Source organism: Tinamus guttatus, unplaced genomic scaffold (assembly GCF_059628265.1).
Source record: "Tinamus guttatus ecotype Peru unplaced genomic scaffold, ASM5962826v1 Tinamus_guttatus_pri_ptg000088l, whole genome shotgun sequence".
Taxonomy (NCBI): Eukaryota; Metazoa; Chordata; class Aves; order Tinamiformes; family Tinamidae; genus Tinamus; species Tinamus guttatus.
The window spans coordinates 911503-936969 of NW_028288622.1; the positions used below are offsets into that span (position 1 = coordinate 911503).

General features: G+C 38.8%; 1 protein-coding gene across 1 annotated transcript; it reads right to left on the bottom strand.

Annotated features, from left to right (window-relative positions):
* Window positions 1-241: 241 nt before the first annotated feature.
* On the bottom strand, window positions 242-25371 carry FHL5 (four and a half LIM domains 5). The gene is made up of 6 exons (XM_010217013.2): window positions 25057-25371; window positions 9766-9947; window positions 6506-6680; window positions 4228-4397; window positions 1570-1756; window positions 242-560 (listed from the first exon to the last, which is right to left on the bottom strand). The coding sequence occupies exons 2-6, from the start codon at window positions 9922-9924 to the stop codon at window positions 409-411; spliced, it is 843 nt and encodes a 280-aa protein (XP_010215315.1). The 5' UTR covers window positions 9925-9947; window positions 25057-25371; the 3' UTR covers window positions 242-408.
* Window positions 25372-25467: the final 96 nt, after the last annotated feature.

Sequence of the window (25467 nt, forward strand, 5' to 3'; positions counted from 1 at the left end):
CATGTGCCTGGCTTTTGACACCAAAATCTGCATTCATGGAGTAGAGCTAATGCCTTGTCACCAGTCCTATGCCATATAGACTTTTCATATTCCAACTTGGTTCGTGGGAGATAAAATGTAAGGTTTTTTTTATCTTCTAACAGCAGAGTGCAGTGTGTTACAAGGAGAAGCCTACTGCAGTTAGATTTAAAATATTTGGGTTTTTTTTTTATTATTGTTTTCTTAGCCAATATGGAGTTCCTTATTTTTTATAAGCAGATTAAAACTATGATAGAATTAAACTGTTGTTGGAAAGTTACTTGAGCGACTAAATAACCATTATGTGTATTTTCTGATTTTCTTACTGCATAGTAATGAATTATATGGTTATAGAGAGAGAATAAAGTATCTGTATAGCTCTCCCTAGATTTATGTAGCGGAGCCACATCTGTGGCAAATGACATCATTCCCCTGGGTGAGGAATCCTAAGTCTGCCAGTGGGACAGAGCATTTTGCACAGTTAAAGCATTCCTCATGCCACTGGCGCTCTTCAAATGAGACAAATTTGGCTCCTCCGAGAGCTGAAAGAGAAAGGAGAAAGAAGAGGTGAATCCGGTATTTCTGGATGTGGTTTAGAAAAGAAACAGATTGTTTTCAAATGCATGGTCACATTGGTATTCATATAGCAAGCAAGCAAGCAAACACAAGTCTGTAGGTTAAAATATCCTTTGCAGAGTAGAAAAAAAAGTTAAAATTTAAGATAGAAGTATTTTAAATAAACTCACAAGTCACTTGTGTGCTTTCGTATCCCATTACAAACTCTGAACAGAGCAGGTTAAACAGAATGATCATTAAGTTTTGCAGATCTCCCAACAAACTCTCACGAAAGTCATTTGCCATACGTATAGCTTCTGTACAACACTGAGTTAAATTTCTTCAAGGTGTAGGATTTGGAAAATTACCAGATTATGGAGTTCCTAGTATCTGAAATAAGCCACTGCTCTTTAACATATTTTGGTAAATCATGCCAATTTGATTGGGTATTCATCATTAGCAGGGAGTTTGGACTAGATGACCTCTAGAGGTCCCTTCCAACCTTAAGCATTCTGTGATTCTATGATTCTATCTTGCCAACCTCTCCAATTTGATATAGATGCCTTATCAACAGGCAGCTAAGCAAATTTACTTCCAGTCTTATCACTTTTATATTTAAAAACACAGCCAAGCCAACTACAGGTACAAGATGGGCTTGTGTGCACTCTCTGGGAGAGACAAGAAATGCCCTGTCTTATATTTTTTAGGGATGATTTTTAGTGTAATCTGAAGGCCTTCCACTTTAAGACTGTACCAGGTAGTAAAACAAATCATGGCAAAAATCTTTTCAGTACATAATTCCTCAGTAGCAAAGAGATTCATGTGATCAGTACGTTCTAGCAAGACATGTTACAGGGGATCTCTCTAATAGTTAACTCCTTCAGTCTTTCATCATGACAGAATTGTTTTTCAGGCTGTTTTCTGAAGTAAAGATCTGACTTGACAGCAGACTGATGATAGCTCAGTGTTTGGCCCATTCTAAAAGGTAGGTCTCACCTGTAATAGGTTTCTTACAAGCCGCACACTTCTTTGCATGTAATTTGCCGAAACAATCTTCACAGTATGGATACTCGTCTTTGGAAATAAACCTTTGTCCTGACAGCTGAGCTTTACATCCAGCACACAAAAAGCATTCTTTATGCCAAGGCTGGTCATGGTAGGTCACTCCTCCAGAAGTTATAACCTGATGTATTAACAAAAAGCAAACCACAGTGGAACAGTCATGAATCATGAGCCTTGTTTCAGCAGTTCAGGTAGCTATCAAGATGCAATCTAAATGAAGGATTATTTAAGGTCTTGTTTTTTTTTTTTTTTTTTTTCCTTTTCTGATGCACACATGCAGAGAGAGAGAGTATGGTCATCTCAGTTTTCTTCATCTGGAATATCAACTTTGATCTACACCAGTGGAGCTCTACCTACCACTGTTTTGTTATTCTTGATTTTACTTCAAAATAACCCCCCTATTTGTGGTAAAGAGAATAACTTGTTAATAAATGCTTATTTTATACATGTGCAGAAAAGCTTAACATTGGGCATGTACTCAGAAGAACAATTTTTCAAAGATGGACAGTGGATGATATAATTGATGTTGAGGTTAGGGATGATTTCATGTTGGAACTGGCGATTTGCTGTCTCAAATCTGAAACTGAATCCTATTCTGAGAAGAGGAAAGAGCCAGTAGATAAGATGAAGTGAGACAGGAAGGAGATCTAAGCTGTCAGAAGAAGAGATTTATCAAGGTCATCAAATTTCTCATTCCCCTCAGTTCAGAGCTCTTCTTTCTTCAGAAATAAGCAGTGAAATTTCCAAATGCTCTGTCTCTGTGTGGTGAAAACTAGGTTTCACGGAGCTTGTGAGAGAATGTAGAGAGTAGTTTGTCTGGAAATAGAGGAGTTGTAACACAATGTTTCCGCTGTCAAGTCATGTATGACATCATATGAAAGAATACATAGTTGGAATAGGATGATATAAAGTTGGGAAATATAGTTTCAGAGAAATAAAGAATGAATAATACTGGATTATGTCAGCCAATAAAGACATTTTATGGTTCCCAGTATCTTCAGTATTCCAGTACTGGTCTGCATCTAACCCTTATTTGCCTTTACAACATCTCAAAATCTGAAATGTTCATTCTCTGGCACCAGATTCAAGACTCCAGTTTAGTAATTTAATCTCTTCAGGTCCAGTTCTTATCTATGGGAACTGATGGAAGCTTATATAGCAAAATTGTTTCTGTTTGTTAAGCATGAGGCTTATTTGGAGTCCTAGAGTTTTTGAGATTAATTTGCTTAAATGCTGCTGTCCTCAGTTTCTCTAATACAGATAGAGCGGAATGACTATATTTGTCATGTGACCATTTAGTGCTAATTGAAGGCTAGAGGTAGAAACACAGTGGTATTTAGAGGTATTTTCTAAAGGCTAAATATTGGAGGAAAAAGCATAAGCAGTAGATTTTGCCTAAACTAAAAACTTTTGTTAAAGGTAGAGGTTTATAGCTAAATACAACAGTACATTGATAAATACATTTATTTCAAATATAATCAGGCTTACATCAATATTAATTATAAGTAGGTAGTAAACAGAGCCGCTATTAGCTCTTGGTGTCCTACTTAGATGCCAAAAGGAAAGCTGCCCTTCCTGCTCATACTCCTAGTTCACCAGGCAATTTAGACAATCCATCCCCACTTCACAAGCAATATTGCACAGTTAGAGAGAACAGGCATCTATGCTGGGCACATAAAGTCAGTGAGTGCAACTTTTCCTCGTTGTACCCTGTCTGCAGCACTAGCAGATACAGAACTCTTGCCAACAGACCTGGACTCTCAGATTTTACAGATATCTCAGATAATTGAAAAGTCACTTAGTGTTTCCACTTCTCCAGGCTTAGCCATATGACTTAGGGGTCAGACTGGGGAGTTTAAGTTCACTACATCCTCCCAGGTGCTTTCTCAAACATTTTGAGAGACTACATGCTTCTAATTTAAGTATCTATCTACCTTAAATACATTAAAACAGATAGTCCAAATAACTGTTATAGAGAATAAAACATGTCTAGGTGCTCCTGTAAAGCAATAGTTACAAATAGATACTAGAGATTCAGACAAGTGAAATCCGTTTATTTCAAGATCATGTTCTCCTGCTCATTATCTGCTTTTGGAAAAGCATTTTAAGCCACTAAAAAAATTGTATATTCACAAGAAAAAAAAAAAAAAGGTTAACAGTAAAATAAGTCATAATGAGTCATAACCAACAAACCAAAAAAAAGTCAATTAAGCTCTTCATTAAAGCTTGTTAAGCATACAGTCTAAACTTTTCATCAGCTTTGTGACTTGTCCTCATAAGCTGTAACTTGTAACTGCATCATTTACCTATGGCCTTTCTCCAGACTACTTGAAAGAAAGAACTGAAGAATTCATGTGCTCTGTTGATACTGTCTTTGCTCCCTGCTCCATGATGAAGACCTAGATTTTAAACATCTGGTTGAGAATAGAAGTATGGATTTGCAGAGGTTTTCTGAAGTATGCACTATAAAGATTACAGAAACAGTCCTCACTGGCGCTATTTTTGCTGTTGGACAACCTGGCTTTGACTTGATTAAAAATAACATGGTAGTGCTTTGAAATGCTTTGATTTGTCCAATGTGTATTTAATTACCTTTTTGCAAGAGTAGCAGTGGTGAGCAAATTGCTTCTCATAACAAGGAACGCAGTAATTCTCATTGTCCTTGGTGATCAACGGTTTTGTTCCCAATGGTTGCCGGCAATGCTGGCAAACAAAACAGGATTCGTGCCAGGAGCTTCCTTTAAATTCCATTTTGCGAGAACCTGTAGAAACCAAGCAAACAATGGCCTCAAATATAGCTTTGTAATATATTTTATAAGGAGAGAAGACTCTTGTTTCTAAACTTTTATCTTAATACTAGTGGTATTGATCAAGAAAGCACTTAACCCCAACTCATTAGTTTCTAAGCATGCTCTTAACTGCAAGAACACAGGTAATATGTATGCTAACCTGGAAAAAGCCATGCTAACTGGTCTGAGATGTGATTTTAAAAGTCTTAAGTATATGTGTGTTTTAGGATAACTTTACTTTGACATGCTTTGGTGACCCAGAGTTTCTCTCTGGCTAGTGACAATGTTCAGGTACTCAGCAATTCTATAAATTAAGGATGAATTTGCTCAGATAGTTAGTATATCTTAGTCCTGTGTTTTGCCTTTGTTAAGCTAAATCTCCTTCATCTATAAATGCATTATTTATCTTATTCATCTTAAGCTGACCTTTTTTTTTTTTTTTTTTTTTTTAATAAAATATCTTCTGCAACAAAACAGGTAGCACTTTCTCTTCTCACAGTTCATCATTTCCACCTAGATGAGCAGTTCTTTTTTATCCTACTCAACTGGATGTTTTGTGCCATTGCAAAGTTGGCACAATCTCAAAAGGAAGCCACTTAGTTAAAAGCCTGCTCGAGGAGGTTCAGAGCTTTTGTATACAGGTGCACTGTGCACTTTAATAGAGACGTGTAAGATAGTCTTTCAGTGACTCTCACTACAGCTTCCTGCCTCTCTGGTAGCATCATACTGCAGTGGAGGGAGGCAGATGCTATACAATCCTTTCACAGGAAAAAAAAAATAAAAAAGAGAGAGAGAGAATCATTGATACAAGTACTTAACACCTGCTTCCTGGAGTATAGGGTTAGAGGAGGTTGGTGGACAATATTGCAAAAAGCACTGTGTTACGGTGTTGTTCTGGTCACATCTAAGGTACATCTATTAGATAACACTTTTTTAACTATATCAAAACTAAGCAATATATCTCCCCTGAACTGAACACAATGATATTGCAACAATATTTGTCTACGCTGACAATGAAAAGCAAATAAACTGTGAAAGCTCAAAATTGCGTCAATGCCGTGGGTTGAACAGCACATCAGTAACCTAGTATTTATACTGAGACAATAATTCCATGCAGACCAGACCTTATTGTTTGGCACAAAGATCTCCTGGAAAATAAACTTCCTATGTTTTTGCTACATTTACTGATGTCCTTGGCTACAGGTTCCCAAATTAATGGTTACAAGGCCATGGCAGATAGCTTGCAGCTGGTAGTTCCAACCATTTAGTTAATGAATTGGCTCCTTAAAGATATCTGTAAAAAAGAGTTTGGGACCCCCTTGCCTAGAACAACGACCTTATTTTGTGCTTTTGGCTGCTGTCGCTTCCCTTAAATGGCTCTGAAGAGGCAGCTTTTAGGCAGCCTCTCTGCTGCGTTAGCTTTACTGATGTGGAAAGAAGGAAAGTGCTAGAGGATGTCCCAAAAAGATATGATGTAAAGCTGAGGAGCGGTTTAGTGAAAGCGGGGGGTTTTCATTGTTTATGGCAAGAAATCCTATCATAACCACATCTGTGTATGCATGCTTTTTAGCAAAAAATGTTGATAATGATTTGAACATAGAATGTCATGTTTTGACAATTCAAGCAGAAAATATTTCTGAGCAAAAGAAATGGTTTATAAAGAATGTGAGCCAGGTCTGATGCTCAAAATCTGGGCAAGGTGACAGACAAAATACAGATTTTTTTTTTGTGTACTCTGACATTCTCACCAACGATAGCTCTGCTTGTCTACCTACACAGACAATGGAAAATGCTTCCTAAAAACTGCAAGCAGAATCAAGAATTCAACACCAACACATTTTACTGTTTTTTAAACTCTAAATATTCCTTTATAAGCCCCATCAATACTGGACCTGAGATACCCATCTTCCCTCCATTTACTGCTAGGAGAGCTTTTAGGTAGTGCATTTAATACCTGAAGGAGAAGTAGTCACCCAAAAGCTGCTCTGAATGTCAGGGACACCGTAGCTTGGTTATTCAAGGATGAGCTTTTAATTAAAAATGCAGTTTCATTTTTCACTACAGAGTCCCTGGTGCGTTACCTGGCATAATAGTCCTCTGGCAGTGGAAACACTTAGACGAGTACTCATCCGAGTAGCATCCAGTACACAGCAGGAGCTCGTCCTTGGCCGCGAACGGCTTCTCCACCAGCGAGCGGTTGCATTTGGCACACTTGAAGCACGCCTCGTGCCAGTGGCGGCCTTTGTAGGCCAAGTCCTTGGAAAAAGCAAGGCCATGTTAGTACAGGCATTTCTTTACTGTGTTCCTTCTCCCCAGCTCTTCCTAGGCGGGGGAAAAGAAACGAGGAGCACTTGCATAACAACTGGAGCACTTGTATGTGGATATGGCAGAAAGTGTGGTCCAAGATTAGTACTCAAAGTTGCTGGGTCAGGAGATTTTGTACATCTCTTGTATAACACCTGCTCTGGCACCGACACCTGCCTTTTCGTATTTAAGTGCAGAGATAGGTTTTGTTTTTATCTCTTTTATGTCCCTCATCATTCTATACCTCAAAGTTGGCCTTGAAGGGGAAACAAACAGTTAAGCTCTTTTAATGCGCACAGACCACTTCCAAAGAGAACTTCATATATTTTTTAACATCTCTGCTTTTTCTTCCAGTTGACTCTACAGAGGACTAAAGAAGGTCAAACTATTGCAAAGAACAAGCATTTAAAACCTCATTATTTGAGAAAGAAATGATTCTTATGAAGATTATTTAAAAAAACATTGCTTTTGTTTACACCTAATATAACTCCGCATAAAAAGTTGGCAGGAAGCTGTTTGTTTAAGACTCAGCAGGCTTAAGGGCCAAGAAAGCTAAGTGTATGTATGAGACCTCCACTAAGAATTCAGAAAAGAGCAAATAGCAGATTTTATTTTTCCAAGGGAAGAATGCACATCACCACCACCACCAAAAAAAAAAAAAAAAAAAAAAGCCTTTAAAAATAAACCAGGCCCTTTCAGGTCTGCTTTATAAATAATGAACAAAGCGGAAGGGCAGAAATCCAATTTAATTTTTCTCCTTTGTCAGTACCTCTCCTTTTAAAGTACTGAAACAAGAAGCACAGTAAATACGAGGCTGCAGTTTAGGAGGTACCGAGCACTTACCACTTTTGTTTTCTTTATTTAGTAATTTTTAAAACACAGGATATCACCACAGAAGTGGGAAGAAGGGGAGGAAGCTCTTTTGCTATCTTTGGTGCTGAAAGGGTCGCACTGATAGATCTCTGGGCCCTTTTTCTAGCTGACCCTGGCCTGCCGTACTGATTTCATATTGCTCCCGCAGTATTTTTGTCCCAATTTTTCCTTCCACTCAATTCAAAGGCATATTCTTTTATTAATGATTGCTGGTCTTGCCACTTACTTAATTTTAAATTTTAAAAGTGCAGTTATTCAGCTTCTCCAGCATATGTTCTGCAGATGAAGCTGTCTGGGGCTACCTACACAACTGCTGTTGAAATGGCTGGTCAAGTGTTCCAGGACAATTTTCATCCAAATCAGCATTTTCCTTTGCAGATTCCTTTCAGTCCTGAGCTGTGCTCACAGCATGTGCTTTGAGCAACATGAGGTGCCTTGGCTGGAAAGACTTCCTGAGAGGTTTATTTTAATAACTTTATGACCTTTTATTCCAAATGAACATAGGCAAAGCAAGCATGGGGAGAGGGCACATACTGAACTCAGTAAAACAAAGGTGTTTGTACAGTATTCATCTGAATGTAAAATTTAAAGTCAAATGTACAGGCTGCAAATTGAACTAAAGGGTGGGCAAAACCCTGACAAAGAGCACAGAGGAACTTATATTAATATCTAATCTTCTTAAAAAGGAGAGAAATGAAAGGAAAGCAAGGTCCAGAACGACCACCACTAACATGTCACCTATGGGATAGGCAAAGTAAACAAGAAATTAAACTAAAATTAACTCCCTCTACTCAGTGAAACACATCCCTCACAATTAACAGATGAGATAACAGCCAGAGACCACAAATATATTGTCTCTTTAGGACCTAATCACCACACAGTGATGAGGTTTTCAGCTGCAGGTACTTAGTGTGACCTGCAAATGGCCGGTGATGGCCAAGAGGTGAATGGTACCCTGGCACTTCAGAAATATCTACATACCTAATGCTGGGCCACAGGGAGGTGCTTATTTCCACTCCTGATTTTGACTTGTGTATCCTTTCCTGAGATGCAGTGCTGAAATGATCCTTCCATACAATAAAGAAGGTACAAAAGAACACAGATTCTGATCACTTCCCCAAGAGGTGTGGTGTTTCCCACCTTGAATCTGGGCCTGTCTGACCTTAAATCCAGATCTCCCACACTCAAACAGGTGTCCTCAACAAGGACAGATCAGTCTGTTTCCTTGGCTTTCACTCGAGAATATTTAATTCCATTAAAGTGTCCTCACAACGCCCAGAGAGACAGAAGGAGGGTCAAGTCAGAGCCCTGCAGGCACAACAGTTAGGGTATTGCACATGTGAGCAAGTAGGAATACTTGGTTGAACTTAAGCAAAGCATTCAAGTGTGGGTTTTCTGTAGGCTGTAAATTTCCTCTAGCCAATAGGTTTTTTGTAGTATAATGGGGAGACGTAAAAGGCAGAATTCGAATATACATCCATGTATGTCACTGAATGAAATTCAAAGAATGTAACAAGCTTAACAAAAACTTTCTGAACCAGCAGTTGGGACATGCGTTGAAGTAGACTTTTTAAAGTCCATTTAGAGAATCCAGGGGACCCTGAGGCAAAGAAGCCTAGGAATTATGTTGTGTGGCAATTGTGCCAGGACTTGATCATAAGCTATTGATCTCTGATAATCACAGCGTTTAGGTAAATTCCCTATTCTCAAGCAGATGAGTGTGCAATGAATGCCAAATACTAGAAGCATGTGTTTTAAGTAAGTAAGTCCTTTGTCTCACACTTGATCAGGCATAGAAACCTGAACTACTTAAAAGTACTAGTTCTGTTTTTTCCATGGTATTTCATGAACCTCAAGGATTTTGCAGTCTTTGCAGGCAAAGGGTGAAATCCAGCATGTAAACCAAAACCAATTGGTATTTTTCACCCTCTTTTTGTGTTTAGCAGGTGCACATAAGTGCAGATTCCCCAGTGTTTGTCTCTGAGCTTTCCTATCCCAAGTAAGAACTCACTGTTCCTCCCTGCTGGGTATTACTGCACATCAGCACAACGGCTGTGCTTGGGTCTCTTCATGAGAACAGGAATAATACAGACCCTATCATTAAAGAAATGGGATTTTTTTTGGTAATTTAACAAGCAGTGGCATGGCAAAGCTAAGTCCTTACCTTGGAATCACACTCAATAGGTTGCTTGCACTCTTCACAGGAGTTGGCAAATAAGCTGTCATAACATCTAACACAATATGCATTTTCTTCCCTTAGCGCATATTTCCTTCCCCGAAGAGACTGCAGACAGTAATGACAGTCTGTGTGATTACTAGTCATTCTGGTGGGCTTCTGCCTGTGATCTGGAGAAATGGAAAAATCATGTAATTCAGCGGAGGACTGTCACGCTGTCTGTTGTTAAAGGAGGCAGTAAAATAATCCAGAGGGGCAACAACCAATGGGCTTTAGTCAGTTGATTTTATTCACCAGTGCAAGGGCTTTGCAATAACAGCATCCACTATTCACTCACATGATTGTTATAGGAATCGGCGGATCAATCAGTAAAGAGGAATTAGCAATTAGCACAACTAAATGAAGTAACTACTTGTCCCAAAAAGAGAAATAAAACTACAAATAAAAAGCTGAAATGAAATGAAATAAAATAAAAATGACTATAGCGGGGACTCTCAACCTCATGAGGGGTCACCTTAGCCCAGCATCCCACATTAAGGGGAGCAAAGGGATACTCACATCATAGTCCAGCCAAAGGAGTTGGTCAGGTGTCATTCCCGATCCCTGCTCTACTCATCACTCTGTATTTTATACCCTTAGTGGGGTATAAATGGCTGTGCTATGGTCATTCTTACAAAGCACTTTTTTCCAAAATCTTCAGGCAAGATTTGTAAGAGCAACCGCTTTTTTTTTTTTTTTTTTTTTTTGCACTGTCAGCATGATGGGCCTCAGCGTTTGCTTGTCTAGGTTGGTACTGTGGCAGTCTTTAGTGAAGCGAGACCCCTCTGATTCCACAGGATTTTCCACTTCCCTATCTTCCTGCTGGGGACAGCACCCATCGTTTCCCTTATTAGGTCTCTGCCACAGTCAGAGTGCAATTCAGCAGTGTCATCATTAACCCTTTATATCAGTGTCATTAAACCATCAATGACAGTTTCCTTGCCCAAATAATAAAAAACTGTACCATGGAAGGTTAGAACAGGTGCTCTTGGTGTTTGTATAACATTCAGTCTCTAATGCATGGCTGTTCCATAATAAAATGAAAATACATATATATATATATGTATCACTACCACTTTTATATATATATATATATATGTATATATATATATATAAAGTGATAGTCCTTAAAATGATAGTATGATTTTTGATCGTATAGCATAGAATGGGTAGTCTAAAACAACATGTTCTGTGTATATCGTGTTAAGTACATAATGGGGAGCAAGGAGGTTGCTTCAGCTGAGTCCAGTGCTACTTACACTGATAGTTTTGTACCTGAAATGAAGGCTACTTACACTGATAGTTTTGTACCTGAAATGAAGTTGTCTTCACATTCTCTATGAATAATTTACTGAAATATATCAGTGTGAGCATTACATACCGGCTTGTGAGGAATAGCTTATCCAGAAATCAGGGAATGGAGGTTATACTGGACATAGACATAGTTTAAAAATTGAAGGATAGACTTAAAGGGCCAAAGAGAAATGCCAAGCACTTTTTAGTGGGTTCCTGTCTTTCCCTTGCCATTCCCATCTTTCTGCTCATTCCTTTCTTTACAAAAAGCTCCCGCCTCTACCTGAATAACCAGGAGGAAGAGAGAGGACTCCAAACTACGTATCAGTTTTCACATGACAATCCCCATTATAGAGCTAATATTCAATGGCAATATCAGGTGATGCAAACAGCCTTGGATAGTGAGAGAGCAAAATGTAAAGAGAACTAAACTAATGAAATCCAAACAAAATCCTAACTCAAAGCAACCTCCTTTTTGTTGTGCTGCGAATGATGGTATTTTGCCAAGTTCCATCCTGGCAGTGCCAAAATATTGAGAAATAGATGATATTTCTGTGCCAGCCAAGTGCAGGAAATACCACAAATCTATTGAGAGCCAATTGTATGTTTCCCATCCATCTTTTTTTTCCAGGCTACAGAAGCTTGGCTAAGCACCCAAATTTCAGCTGCTTATATGTCTGCAATGCTGAACATTTTAAGGACTGTGGAGATGGAGACTTACTTCAGCCTTGTTGTTGCTGGTTCGCTCATCAGCACTTTGCTAAAATTGGGTCTTAGTTCCTGGGAATGGAGAAAGAAGAATCCAGAAAGTTCCCGGAGAAGCAAACCCAGAAACATCTGCTGGAGTCATTGGATTGCAATCTTCATTAAAGTCATCAAATTAATCACTGCAATCAGTGCCAGGGATCATAAATTTTAGAGGACTTACTTACTTAAGAAAAATGCTAAAGGTCTTGTAAAATATTTACAGATCAGTGACTGTTTAGCTGAAATCTTTGCACTTTAAAAATGGTGTAAGCCAGTTTATCTTAACTAGATACAAAGAATGAAAATAAGAAAGAAAAGCATACGAGGAATGAGCACTGAGGGAGCACTTATCATCACAGAGCTTACACTTAGCCCATTTAAAAGTACTCACTCAAATACTTATTTTTGTGCTTTAATGGTTTATCGCATAACCACAGTTCATCTTTAAAGAGGCATTTGGCCTTTTCTGGATTTCTGCTCTGTGAACCCGAAACGTAATCCAAAATGATAGTTTAAACTGTGGGAAAGAACCATTACTGCAGGTTTCCACTAGCACAAATGCTTAAGGCCAAGAATTTTTAATCTGTTTCTGGAGGGGCTGTAGTAAAACACTGTGAAAAAGGAGCAGATAGACTAGGATGCTTACCTAAGACCTGGAGTAATGAGTATTTGGCACAAGCTATGTAAAGCTTCTTGTTTCTGTAAATTGACATTTTTTAAGGATTGATTTACTTTTTTTTTATTTTCCCCCGATTGCCCTGAGTCTTTGTGTTAGCCAAGACAGGGTTCAGTAAAGAAGTCAAATAATCTGCAACTTAGGTCAGAGGGAAACATGTGCTTACTTCAAAATATTGCAAATGCCTGTTATGTCCTAGCCTTGGGATAATAACGCTGGAGTCTGGACTTACATCTCGTTAGTACCAGGGATGTGAATGCACAAAGAATGAACCCATGAGAAAATGACATCCATCACGCTGTGTATTTACACGATGTGACATATAAAAAAGTGCAGGAGTTCAGTGCAAGAGTATTCCACAGTTATCACCAATAGCAAGGTTAACTTTTGCTCATTTTCTTCTATAATGAGGAAGCAGTATAAATTGGTGGTTAGGGACACAGTCAAGAATGTTTGTGTTTGCTGGGGCTCCGTATTCAAGGTTTTGAAACTGGATTTGAGAGGAACTTTGATTTCTCTCTCTCTATATGTATATATATATTTTTTTCTTTTGTGTGTGTGTGTGTGTGTGTGTGTGTGAATTATGGCTTTAAATGGCCTCTGAGGATAACCCTGACTGGGCTACTTTTAAGAGTTCCTCCATGCTGAACTGAGACCTCAACTTTCTAAAAAGTCCTACTGCAGTTTAACAATAGGACCAGTAAAATACTAACAGAGCATGCATGAAGAACTTATTTGCTTATACTTACTGAGTTTTTATAGCGCAAAGATCACCAGCAAAGAAAGAGCTTCAGACATCTGCAGATGCACCTCTGTTTGTTCCTTCTAGTGAATACAATAAGCTATTAAACTATTGAAGAAAACTCGGCATTACATATTTCTTGAAGTAGTAGCTCACATTTATTTATTTATTTATTTTTCTTCTTCTCCAGGCAAATCTGTTCTGGAAAGTCTCAGTTATGTACTTCTATGAGACACACTATTGTAATACCCAAGAACTTCATAATCTTGAATAAGATTCTCCAAAAAACCCTTATGGTAACACGGTGCTATTACTTCTGTTTTACAGCTGTGAACAGTTGCTGGAAAACATTAAAAGTGAGGATCCACAGGACCAGAGTCAAGGGGAAGATCTGGAAGCTGCTTTTCAAAGCACTGGAGTTCTATAATGCTCTTTTTCAGAAAAAGTGTTCAGACTTTGGTCATGATGAAGTAAGACCATGTTTGGGAATGAAGCAGAGATGACATGAAAAAGAATGAGATTTTCAAATTTCTTGGCAAATATTCAGGTAATACTTGTGAACTACTTTTACTGCTAGACAACACAACAAAAGAAGTGAAGCGTCTCCCCCAGCATCATTTACCCTTGTCCCACTAAATAAATAATGTTACGAGCAACATGCAGTCAAGTAGAATATTTTTCCTGTGCTTTGATCCTAATCTCTGGAGAAATATGTTTACTTTAAGTTTTCTGGAAGCGGGATTTTGTGTTTTGGAGGTCAGTTGGGAAATCTCTGGGGTCTGAGGCTATTCACTCTCATGGAATGAAATGCTGAGTCCAGCATCCCAGCTGCTAGCATGTGTCCTGGGCAAAGGGAAACACTCAGACTTCTGCATTCCTTGGGAAAAGATTTCGTTATCTAAACTGGAGCAAAGGTAACCTACAGTTGATTTTAATGTGCATAGTAAGCAGAGATATGTGATTTGAGGCTATCAGAATCCCAAATCCTTCACCAAAGGGTGAAGAGGAAGGTTGCCAAGACCGTGAGGATGCTCCATTCATGTCCCTGGGGTCAGATTGGAGAATGCAGTAGTCTCAGCATATAAATTATGGAGCAGATGAAAATAAAGCAACACAGAGCTGTTTTTTTTCTGTGGTTCCAGCAGAGCAAGATGGAACACAGCTAGCACAAAGTAGGAGAGGGACCTGCTCTAGAGTTAAATTCTTTCCTGTAAGATGTGGAGTGCTAAAAGGCTTCCAGAGGAAAGCCGTAAGAAAATGGTTGTGAAGTCTATCCAAACCTGACAAATGTGGAATCAACAGGAAAGCAATGCTTGTTTGCTCTCTGTAGTTAAAAAGCACAGCTGGATTTTTTTTTCCTCTCTCTCTTAATAAATTATCTTGATATTTTTCTATAAATGCATGTTGATCCTCTTCAGATTATATAAATATACGAAGCCCAGAAATATTAATTCTGTTGAGATGGAATGAATAGACACATATATGTACACCTATTAGACATATTTATATGCACTTGTAAAAATATGTCTTTTGATTTATAGTATTCTCATGGACTATTTCCTGATCTAAATAAGCCTGCCATGAACTACCTCATCTTTTTCCTTAAGAACATGTGATAAATGGAACAAGGCTCTCCATTAGACTCTGAAACAGGCATAATGAAAGAAAAATGATGGCAAAATAAATCATTGCAATAGCACTGAAGAGGAAGAAAAACAAATCAATCTATTATGAGGGGCACACCCCTGTAAGCCACCCCAGGCAGTTGCTTATTTTCAGTTAAATATGTTTTCTTCTCTGAACATAGCTTTGCTCATTTGCATGCATTTGCTGATTTGATTTTCCATATTCCCGTTTTTTGGTGGAAGCTGCTGAACTATTCATCAGAAATACATTTGCAAAATACATTAGCGACGCAAGGTTAGAACTGCATTCTACAGATAGCAATACCATTATGTTATAAATAAAAGTTTCTAAGAATGCTCTGCAAAGAAATCTTTCTCATTTCAGAGATCACAGTTTTATGTTTTTTTTTTAAACTCTGCTATCCTCTAGAAATCTGTTATTTTATAGACATAATAAAGGGGAAAAAAAAAAACAAAAACAATGGGATGTTAAAGTACTTGCTGTATTTTCAAAATCCTAGCACCATCTTTGCAAACATTTGGGTGGGCACAGAGCTCTCACTAAAAAAATTCTGCTGTTAAGTAGCCAGGAAAACATACTAACTGAGACTGGGCTATAAAAACATGATTGTAACGTTTCAAGGACCAGAAGTGACACCATTTTAGTGACTTGTCTATGCAAAGCAGCCCATAGAGTGGTTGATGTGGCAACTGCACCATACTGCACTGTACCATGTTTACATGCCCTACGGCTGTGAGTAAAAAGGGGGGGAAATGGCTTAAACAGGGGATTTAGCATCCCGGGAATTCTGCAGCTTTCTCCTTAATCGGTATTGTAGTGAGCTTCGCTCACTCCACATAAATTCAAACATTGTTGTCACCCTCTAAATTCACTTCCTTTATCTCAGGGCAACATCACTTGTTACTTGCTTAGACTTCAAGGTGATGAAAATATGCGCAGTAAGGGTTTGCAGAAAGACAGAAATCCTGCAGACAAGACCTGACTAGCCAATGTCCCTCAAACTCTACGGGCATCTCCTGGCCCCGTTACGTCCATGACGTTTAGGTTTTTCCCTTTAAGTTAATCTACACAGCTTTCACCCACAGACTCTCTCTTGTCTAATACAACCTGCACTTACGATCAAGGCCATACCGAGAGATTTAGTTGGCTATATTTGAATTAATTTATCCCTCTCTCCTGAAGCGTATTGTGAGTTTTACTATTCAAACTCAAGAATTACCATCACAGTAAACCCAGTGTACAGAGAAACTGGAGATCAGAAGCAAGCAGATCACATGTAGCAGCTGAAAGCTGTTTTTCAGAAGAAGGAGCCAGAGAAGCTGATGACTGGCTACAGAATTAAATCCAGATGACTTGCTGGGATTTTTTAAACTAATCAACATGTGAGAGTTAGGGACTGTGACTGATTATTAAATAAAAATATTACTCTTGTGCCCAGGGTTTCAAATCAGAATCGGCACTGTTTGTTATTCTCCACACAAAAGCTTGGCAGACCACCAGTACCGCTCTTTAGTATTTAAGCACAGATAACCAGTTTGCAGTGTGTTCTGCATTGAATCCAATCTCTCCCAAGTGCAAATCCTTCTTGTTCAGATTCCTGAGTGAATATCTTGAACAGCAGCAGTACAAGAAATAAACAACTAACCAAATAAAAGCATTACTAGGATTTAGATCACTTTCTTATTTTTCTAAAGTGATTCTTATCTATATTTTTACAGTTTTTTTTTTATGTATTCTTGGGCAGTTAGAATGGTCTCCTAAAAGGTTCATTACAGAACTCTTTAAGATTATTGTGAGATTTATAGAACCAAATGAACCTGTGAAAATAAATCACTCCTTATTGGGTGTACCTTTTCAGAAAAAAATACCAGTCCTCTCGGCCATATTATACAGATTTAACCATTTCACCAGTTTGAAGATTACTTCTGGCACAAAAGCCCTATGTGAAAAACTACACCTGACTCTGCTGATGAGCTAAATACTTAAAATGCATTTAAGGCTGTTTTAAATAGAGTAGCTTCAGATGCCCAAGTTCAGAGTGTAAGTTTGAGTCCTGAAGGCAAAGCAGTCCCAGGCCTAAAACGTGGCTAAGAAATCATTAGTGAATGCGAGGTACAACCCTACAGCAATTTAAAGTAATGTCACCAATGATGTCCCCCACTGGGGAATACTGGGGCCAAAACTGTTGAAATTTGTAGTTAATGATCTGAAATAAGGGACAGGGGTGCCCCCTCAGCAAGTTTGCTGCCGATACAAAATTAGGAAGAGTGGCTGATAGACCAGAGCTATACCAAAGGGCTGTGCTGGCAGCTGGAGGGGTCTGGACAGGCTGGAGAGTTGGGCTGAGAGGAACCTCATGAAGTTCAGGAAAGGAAGATGAAGAGCCCTTTGCCTGGGGAAGAACAACCCAGGGACCAGGACAGGCTGGACGATACCAGCTGCAAAACACCTTGGCAGAAAAGGCTCTGGGGGGTCCCAGTGGACACTGAGTTGACCATGAGCCAGTAATGTGCCCTTGCAGAACAGAAAGCCGGCAGGCAGCTGCTCCACATTAGGCTGAGGGAGGTGATCCTTCCCCTCTGCTCAGCCACGGTGAAGCGGGGCCTGGGGCGCTGGGTCCAGCTCTGGGCTCCCCAGTGCAGGGAGGATGCAGAGGGACATGGAGCTACTGGAGAGAGTCCAACAAAGCACAGGTTTTTGAAAGATACTTTCAAAGATAAACAAGAAGTGGGATTTTGAAAAATATTTTTGAAACGAGGAAATCCGTTACCATTCATTTCAATGTCCCCCAATATGCAATTTCTGGTAAACATGGTGTCTAAATCCTTCTCAGTGAAAGCACAGGCAGTGGAAGAACACAATTTGGTTACAGGAGGGAAAAGCAAAGAAAACTAGTGATTTTAGCCAATTTATGTCAAAGAACAGAAGAGTTTCAGTAGACTCAGCATTTCCACAGGGGAAAATCACTTCCCACAATCTCAAGTCGCAGCCATGTGTGAAATTAAGAGAGAAAGCCAGTTCCACTGGCAGTATTTTCTGTGTTGTCATGGAGTGCGAAGCATCATCCACATGTCCTTTTTTGTCAATCAGCCTGATCTGGGTACGACTACTGCCCAGAAGCTGAGGCCTTCCTGATGGAAAGGGGCCTCAGCTGGTTTACCTGTGCTATCTGCCTTTTGGCAAATGTTTTGCTACTGCTGTTGTTGCAGGTTGGGGCAAGTTAAGACTCCTTTTTCGGCTGTATCTTAAGCTAATTGCCACAGAGGAGGCCACAGAAGTGATGTGCAGGTCTGGACGCCCTCAGTAATCCTGACTCCTGGGGTGACTTGGCTGGGAAGGAGCGTGACAGCGCTCCGCTCCACCGGCATTGCCGTATATGGAGCGATGAGCAATAAAGACGTGTTTTGGGCACTGACAGCCTACCCTAAATATACTCCTGACCAGACCTCAGGAGGGAAAGCAGATCTAAAAATGATTTAGCAGTGATTTAAAGACTGCGTGAAGGAACATGACTATAGTTGTACATATCTTTTTCAGTGTAGCAAGCAAAACCATCTTAAGGGGAAAGAGCCCTACAAAAGATGCCTAGGGGACAACCTGCTCATGGGGAATGTTTCCTAATCCCATTTAGGGGATTAGGTTCATGCTCTGGATCATAAGCTTCCAAAACGAATGTAAATTAAAAGGAGTTACTGCATCAGGGTATTCTTGGAGGAAAAGGAGTTTTGCACTGTTTTGCACTACTCTAGCAGTTGAGCTTTAAAAATTGAATGTACTTTAATCAAAAATATTTTTGAATAAATAATACTCCAGGGAAAAATGTCATTATGCTTTAGAAAAGCATGACTTACAAAACTGAAACCCAAGAAAAATGTTGATCTAAAAATAAATATCAATTTTTTGATAGAAAAATATTTTAGTAAAAGCTTAAATTTTGATATAAAGCTAAATGTTCATTGCGAGAAGCAGTTCTCTATCTTGCTGTACATTTTAGTCTAGGAAAAATGGGAAACTGAGTTAAGGAGTTATCTCATTTTGAGATAAGAAACTCATTAGCAAAAGGATGTTTATACTGGGATACAGTCGCTTCATAATTAAAATAGTAAGAAGACAGGGAATAACATGTACTTGCACAGAAATATTAATGTATTTTTTACTACTATCAAATGAAACCCTTGCAAGTACTAAATGTTACTAAATGTTCTCAAAAGAGGAAAAGAAGCATTAATAACTGTGGCCTGAATTGCTCACAATGAGAGCTGATTTCTGAGGCCACAGCTGAACTTCAGTGATGAACAGAAATTCTCCCTCAATTTCTTCCCCTTCGGCCTGGCTTCCTGCTGCTCCCTTTCCTGCAATCACCCTCAATCCCCTAATACGTAAACGTGCTTAAATAAAAGAAAAACAAATTTGCAAATGAAGACAGGTGATGAAGTCCTGATCTGAAAGTCTGGCCACTAACAACAGGTAGCAGATCTTCAATGTGCAACATCGATGCTGACTGTAATCTTTAAGATCTTAATTAAAAATAGGCTTTAATATATGTCTCCAGCTGCATAGGTTGGATTTCTCCCACCATTTCATTTTATTTCAGGTTAGAGATAGAAGGATGAGCAGCAGCACCCTGTTTTTTGAGAACACGTACACTGCATGAGTTAAAATCCTATTAAAAAATGACAAGAGCCTAATGTGTAACACAACTTTTTCTAGTTGGGTTCTTTAAAAGCCTGTGACCTACTTTAGAACTGCTTTAAGAAATAAAATGAGCGGTAAGGAAGAGATGAGCAGCAGCAGCATATATGCTTTATAGCAAGCTAAAATTGGAAAGGACTTTCATTACCCAGTGAAGAACACCCCCCACAACACCAAACCAAACATAATATCCCCAAGTGGTAATATAGCATCTCCTGGAGCAGCACAGTCTTGTACTGTGCCAACCTGACCTAGTTTTCTGAGGAAAGAAATTAACCCAGCTGCAGCATTTTTTTTTTTAATAAAAATATAAGACCTTATCAAAATGAACCAAACCTACAGGTTTCTAGCCTCAGTCCTTTTCAGAGCTTGTCACCAGCTAGGTGGCATTGTGGCTTTGGAGACATGGGGGCTAGTGTACGGAGTATTGGTATGTGAGATGCCTACTTCAATTCTCCCTGTTTCCAGGTATTTAGATTTTTAGGCTCAACCAGCAGTCAGCTCTGTTGCTTATATAGTCTGTATCCATCCATTGCCACCTTATACCCCACTTCCACGTGGAAAACACAGACAGCAGTTCTGCAGACAATTTGGAGCCATCGGTCCAGTCTGGGGAGTCACTGCTGTGTACGCCCTATGAGATGCTGCACAGAGCAGTGAGCAGAGACCATAGCAGCCAGCTGCTAAAGCAAGGGCTGACTATATGTTCTGGATTTCTACTGGCAATAAGGCTCAGGAGGCATTGCTAGTAGAACTAGTAAGAATTATCCTCTGCAATTGCTACCTCCTTGGAATACATTCAATAACAACATAATCTTATTAAAATATATATACAAGCATATATCTGTTAGGCAGATAAACCAGTGAATGTCTCATCCATGGGAGAAAGCCAATGAAAGATGCCATGTCTTCATATTCTTCTGCTTTTACAACAGTGAAATGCTTATGGAATTGCTTATATAACTGCGACTTGAGGGCAATAAAGGTTTTCAGGAGGATGCCACCAGTCAACCACATGGAAATACCCTGTGGATGTTCTTAAGTAGTCTTATATAACTTGTTTTGTTTCCTCCTTGTGTTACACGGACATGTGCTTTCTCGTCTCTTGGACCACAGTGCCAGAAACACTTACATGTGAGTTAATGCAGCTGAATAATATCACTCAACGTCATATCAGGCAGCTTAGTTATTGCTGGATTAGAAATGAAGATTTTTTTAACTCTCCACATTGCAGAAACATAGCAGTACAATTGTCTATTTCACTAAAGAGATGGAATTACGACAGGTTGACATTGTGCTTTCATCCTCCACCCTGCATTTACTTTAAATGTGCTACAAGGCTGGAATACCTTATTAGTATAACTACACAGGTGCATCAAGGGCAGCTTTCTGCTCTTGGAGCTAGGAGAAAAAGGAAAAAACATTCAAATATATGCACTAATTTACAACAGATGATCTGGTTTTTTCACTGTTAGTAGTAATCCAGCATGCTTCTTTTCAACATAGTAAATAGATATATAGCTCTGAAAGAAAAAAAATAAAAGAAGAAAAATAGACTAGTCGTTAGGCTCGATTCTGGGTTCTGCTCATATCCTACCAGAGACTTGCTATGCGACTTTTGCTGTGTCACTAGTAATCTCCATGCCTCTTCTACTTTCTCTGTGAGGCCTCCTTGGGCAATAAGGTCTTCAGAACAATTATGTGATTGGATAGTTAGCTTTTCACTTAAGTCCTAAAATCTTGGTACCATACCTTAAACATATTTCCTACTATTTTAGCATAGTCAGTCTTGCTAAAAGTGGCCAGGAATTAAAATTAGTCACTGATATGAACATTTCATCATTCTGTCTTACATTATTATGATGTGAGGTTACTGACCCTTGAGTTACTGCTCTGCTGGGATTTTTGCAATATCCTGGCATCTGAAAAGGTAATTTTGGGGATTTTGGCACTGTGTTATTTATAAAGTGGATTTCTTTCTACAATTATAAACAGGGATAATATCCCAAAGCTGGGTACAGTATGAGATTGCCCTGTTCTGATGGACAGAAAATTAAGGCTAAAGATTATCTGAATATGCAAAACAGACGACATTTAATTTTGAGAAATCATCTGGGTTAAAAATCGTCACTTAAATGATAATGAAGAAATTACTTTCTTATATTTAAGAGTTTTTTTACAAAGAGGCAATATAATTTAAGGAAGGGCTTTGGGTAGCAATGCTACCTATTCAAGTGACAGCATGAGCCCTGACAGTGAGCAATAGAAAAACAACTACTTCTGCAAAACTAGAACAGAACTGACCACTTGTAGCAGGGGCTGGCCCTCAGAGCCCATAACTCTAATGAGTTATGGGATGGGACTGGACTGAGTGGGAGGAATGTGGCAACAGAAACTATGTTGAGATAAGAATACAGTTCTAGTTCTCTGCTGATTTATGTTAAATTTGGCAAAGATTTTCAGCAAAAAGCAAAAACAAGCGATTAAGCACAAATCTGAACTCTGCTACTGCATTTTATATAAGAAAATGTTCTGTGCTTTTCATTAGAAATGTTTCTCATTGTTCTTCCACTTTCAAACACAAAACTAAAACAAGAAGTCCACAATTAGAAGATCTGTTCAACATGAAAGATTTTCTCTGATCTTTCTTTTTCTTTTTTTTTTTTTTTTCCTGCATGCAAATGGAAGAACAAACTCAGCTAATCAAAGACCTCGAATGGTAAATTTTTTTTTATGTTATAATACATAAATGAATATTGATGTTGCTGAAGGGGTACCTTGGGGAGCTCACTTGAGGAAGACTTGGGCTCCTGGTAAATAGACTAGTAGCTTAATACTCGAGGTATTTACACAGCCCTTTGCAAAGATCCCGGGCAACGTTTCTAACAATAATAAAGTAATCCTGAAACACGGTTGCGAGATGCTTGCCTACAGGAAAGGTTAATGCCTGTAGGAATGGAATGGCAGCTACGCGGGGTCAGAGCGCGAGCCCGGAGGAGCGCGGAGAGGCGCTCCCTGCCCTGCCGCCGCCTCACGAGGGTGGCTGTGACCTGCGGCCTGGCAAGGAGCGCTGAGGTGGGACCGTGGACAACTCCCAGCAGCAGCTCTACCCCCACGAGACAGGGCAATAAAACGCTCCTGTTGAGCACTTAAGTATCGCCCTTGATGACTTGGGGGTTATGAGTAATCCTTACCCAGGACATTGTGAGGGAAATTCGACCTGTTCTGTGGCAAACCTCCTAAGGCCACAGCAGTTGAGACAGTTCCTAGTCGTTAAGGATTTCACAGTGAACCTGCCTCCAGTCAGGCTTGTGTAGAGGGGCTTTGAATTCATTTTCTCCTCAGTGTAACAAACCTGGTTTTGCAGGTGAGGAACTGGCACCGGGCCTTTTTACTCTCAGCCCATTCAGAACCACTATTCATAATCTCTTGAAATTTACACAGTGCAGAATTTACTAGTCTTTCTATATGGACCTAGAACAAAATATTAACTTATTTTTAATACATCAGTTTAGTGTTCCTATGTAATTCTATGAAACTGTGCCCCTTTCATCCCTCTTACATTTTACTGGAAAATATAAACCTATGAAATGAGTTCCCAGGACTGCATGCCCCGCTCCCAGCAAAGTGAATACCACAGTATGACCTCACATGGAGTAGGAGCAACATTTCATCCTTCCAATTTCCAGACCTTGGGGCTCTAGAAATTTTAGTAGAAAAGCTGAAAAGTTGAAAAGGAAATCATTAACTTTAAGAACATCCTAGGATTAGACCTAAGACATTCCACTGTTAATTGGCAGGCAGGGAAATATACAGAAAAAAAAAAAAAAAAGAAAGACTTTGGCTAATCTAAAGATTTGAGCAGAATCTAGGCCTTGTTTAGTCAGCAGGAGGATTTTTCACTTGAACAGGGTTAGAATTTCACCCTCTGATTTTAGGCTTGACATTTGGTGGCCTGCTGCTTGGGATTTTTTTAGGTTTCTCCCCGTCTATCCATGGTTAGGTAAAACTAATACATGTTTTGAGGGGGGAATAAGTAAAACTCAAACTTGGAAAAAAAGCCCAAGTTTCTTTTCATCATTTATTTTGTATATGGCCCACAGAACTTATGTCTCACCATGTCAACCAAAAATATACATTTCCTTAGATAAGACAGTCTACAAATAACCTTGAGGTACCCTAGATCACAACTGATCAGGATCTCTTCCAAACAGCTTTTGATTTCATTTTGCTCTTGTGTTACAAGAGGGTTAATATGTCATCTTAAGCACCTACTGATTATACAACTCTAAATCAAAGTGACTTTTCTGACACCGCAATAGAACTACATAGCAAGATTGTCAAATCTGTTCTAACGTTAGCATATTAAATCTGTTACTGCCTGTTCTGTTAAAAAACTCTAGAAATGTCAACTCATGACGCAAACAGAAGAAAAATGGGTGAAAGTATTAGACACAATTAAGACAGACATTTGAAATAGGCTTTTTAAAAATAAGAGATGTTTGTTAAGTTCCAATACACAAAAATATCTTTTGAAAGTGAAGAAAAAAATAGATATTTAAAAATATTTTATTGAAATATAAATTACATTTGATAATTTAATCCAAGTTTAATTTTAAGCTTATTCTCAGAAAGACTGCCTTTAAGAAATCAGTATGGAAAATTTCCACTCTATTACCCATAGTTTTAAGTTCTGCAATATTTCTAGAACAATTTTAGTGAACAGAGATTTATCCTTTCAACTCTAGTCCTTTCAAATCCCAAACCAAGATCATGATCTTAAAAATGGAATTGATAAAAGATACAACTAAGTATTTTAGGCAGGGAGAATCTTGAAGTGATACTTGGTTTGATAGGAAGGCAAAATTTTGCTATAAACACCAGCTTGGAAACAGTTTTTACTTCAAAGAAAAAGCAAGAGCAACCCATGCTAAGCAATGAATTTAACTGTACTAGACACTAGTGACTTACTATATCAGAAATGGCACTGTTTAGAGAGTTCCCTTTCAATATCAAATAGCTAGGCAAGCTCACCATGGGAAAAAACATGAGGATTCAAATGTCACAGGAAATAGCACATACATTTTTTATGGCTTGTGTTTTTGAGTAAACAATATTAATCCTCATACAACCGCAAAGGGAGAAAGAAACCCCAGACCCAAGCAATCTTCCCTTAGATTAATTAACGAGGCAATGAATCGAGAGAAAGCAACTGCAGCTGAAAAAATGTAGCATCTCTTTTTGATACACAAAACTTAAAAATTGAATATATGAGGAATTCTGTAAATAATTTTTAAAAAACTGTAGCCATGAAATTTAGCAGTTTTGTGCCTGAAGACAAAAGCTCCTGTTTAAGTGCTTAAAACACTCAATCAGTTACCTGCTGCGCTACCACATTGAAACATTATCACATAAAGGAGAAAAGGAAATACTCAATACTCACGCTTGCTTTCAAGCTGCTTCTCCTGGTAACTTGTGGAGCAAAATAAAGGAAGAAGTAATTGGACGTCTTTGCAGAAACAAGCACTCAGTGAGTCCAAAAGAAACAGAACGCTTTGCCAGAGCTATTTGAGGGTCCCATCAGAATTTGGCTGCCTGGAAGAAGGCTGAGGGTCAGTTTGTTTCCCTTAGACCTCATGACATGCAAATAGCTGGCTGCCTCACCACAGAGACAAATCATTCTTTGACATCTTGTGTTTACAAATTACAAATACATACCACATAGGAGGTTCTTAAAGGAATATATTTCAGAGAAGTGACAAAAACAAAAAGGTAAACAAAAAAAAAGAGGGAGAAAGAGAAAAGAAAAAAGAAAAAAGAAAAAAAAAAAAGAATCCACAACCCCCCCACCCAA

Excerpts from the sequence above, each read along its gene's own strand:
- FHL5 (XM_010217013.2), bottom strand. The coding sequence starts at position 9,924 with ATGACTAGTAATCACACAGACTGTCATTACTGTCTGCAGTCTCTTCGG. Across the intron at positions 1,757-4,227 it reads ACTGCTACTCTTGCAAAAAG|GTTATAACTTCTGGAGGAGT; the intron begins GTAATTAAATAC and ends TTAATACATCAG. Across the intron at positions 561-1,569 it reads TTGTAAGAAACCTATTACAG|CTCTCGGAGGAGCCAAATTT; the intron begins GTGAGACCTACC and ends TTTCTCTTTCAG.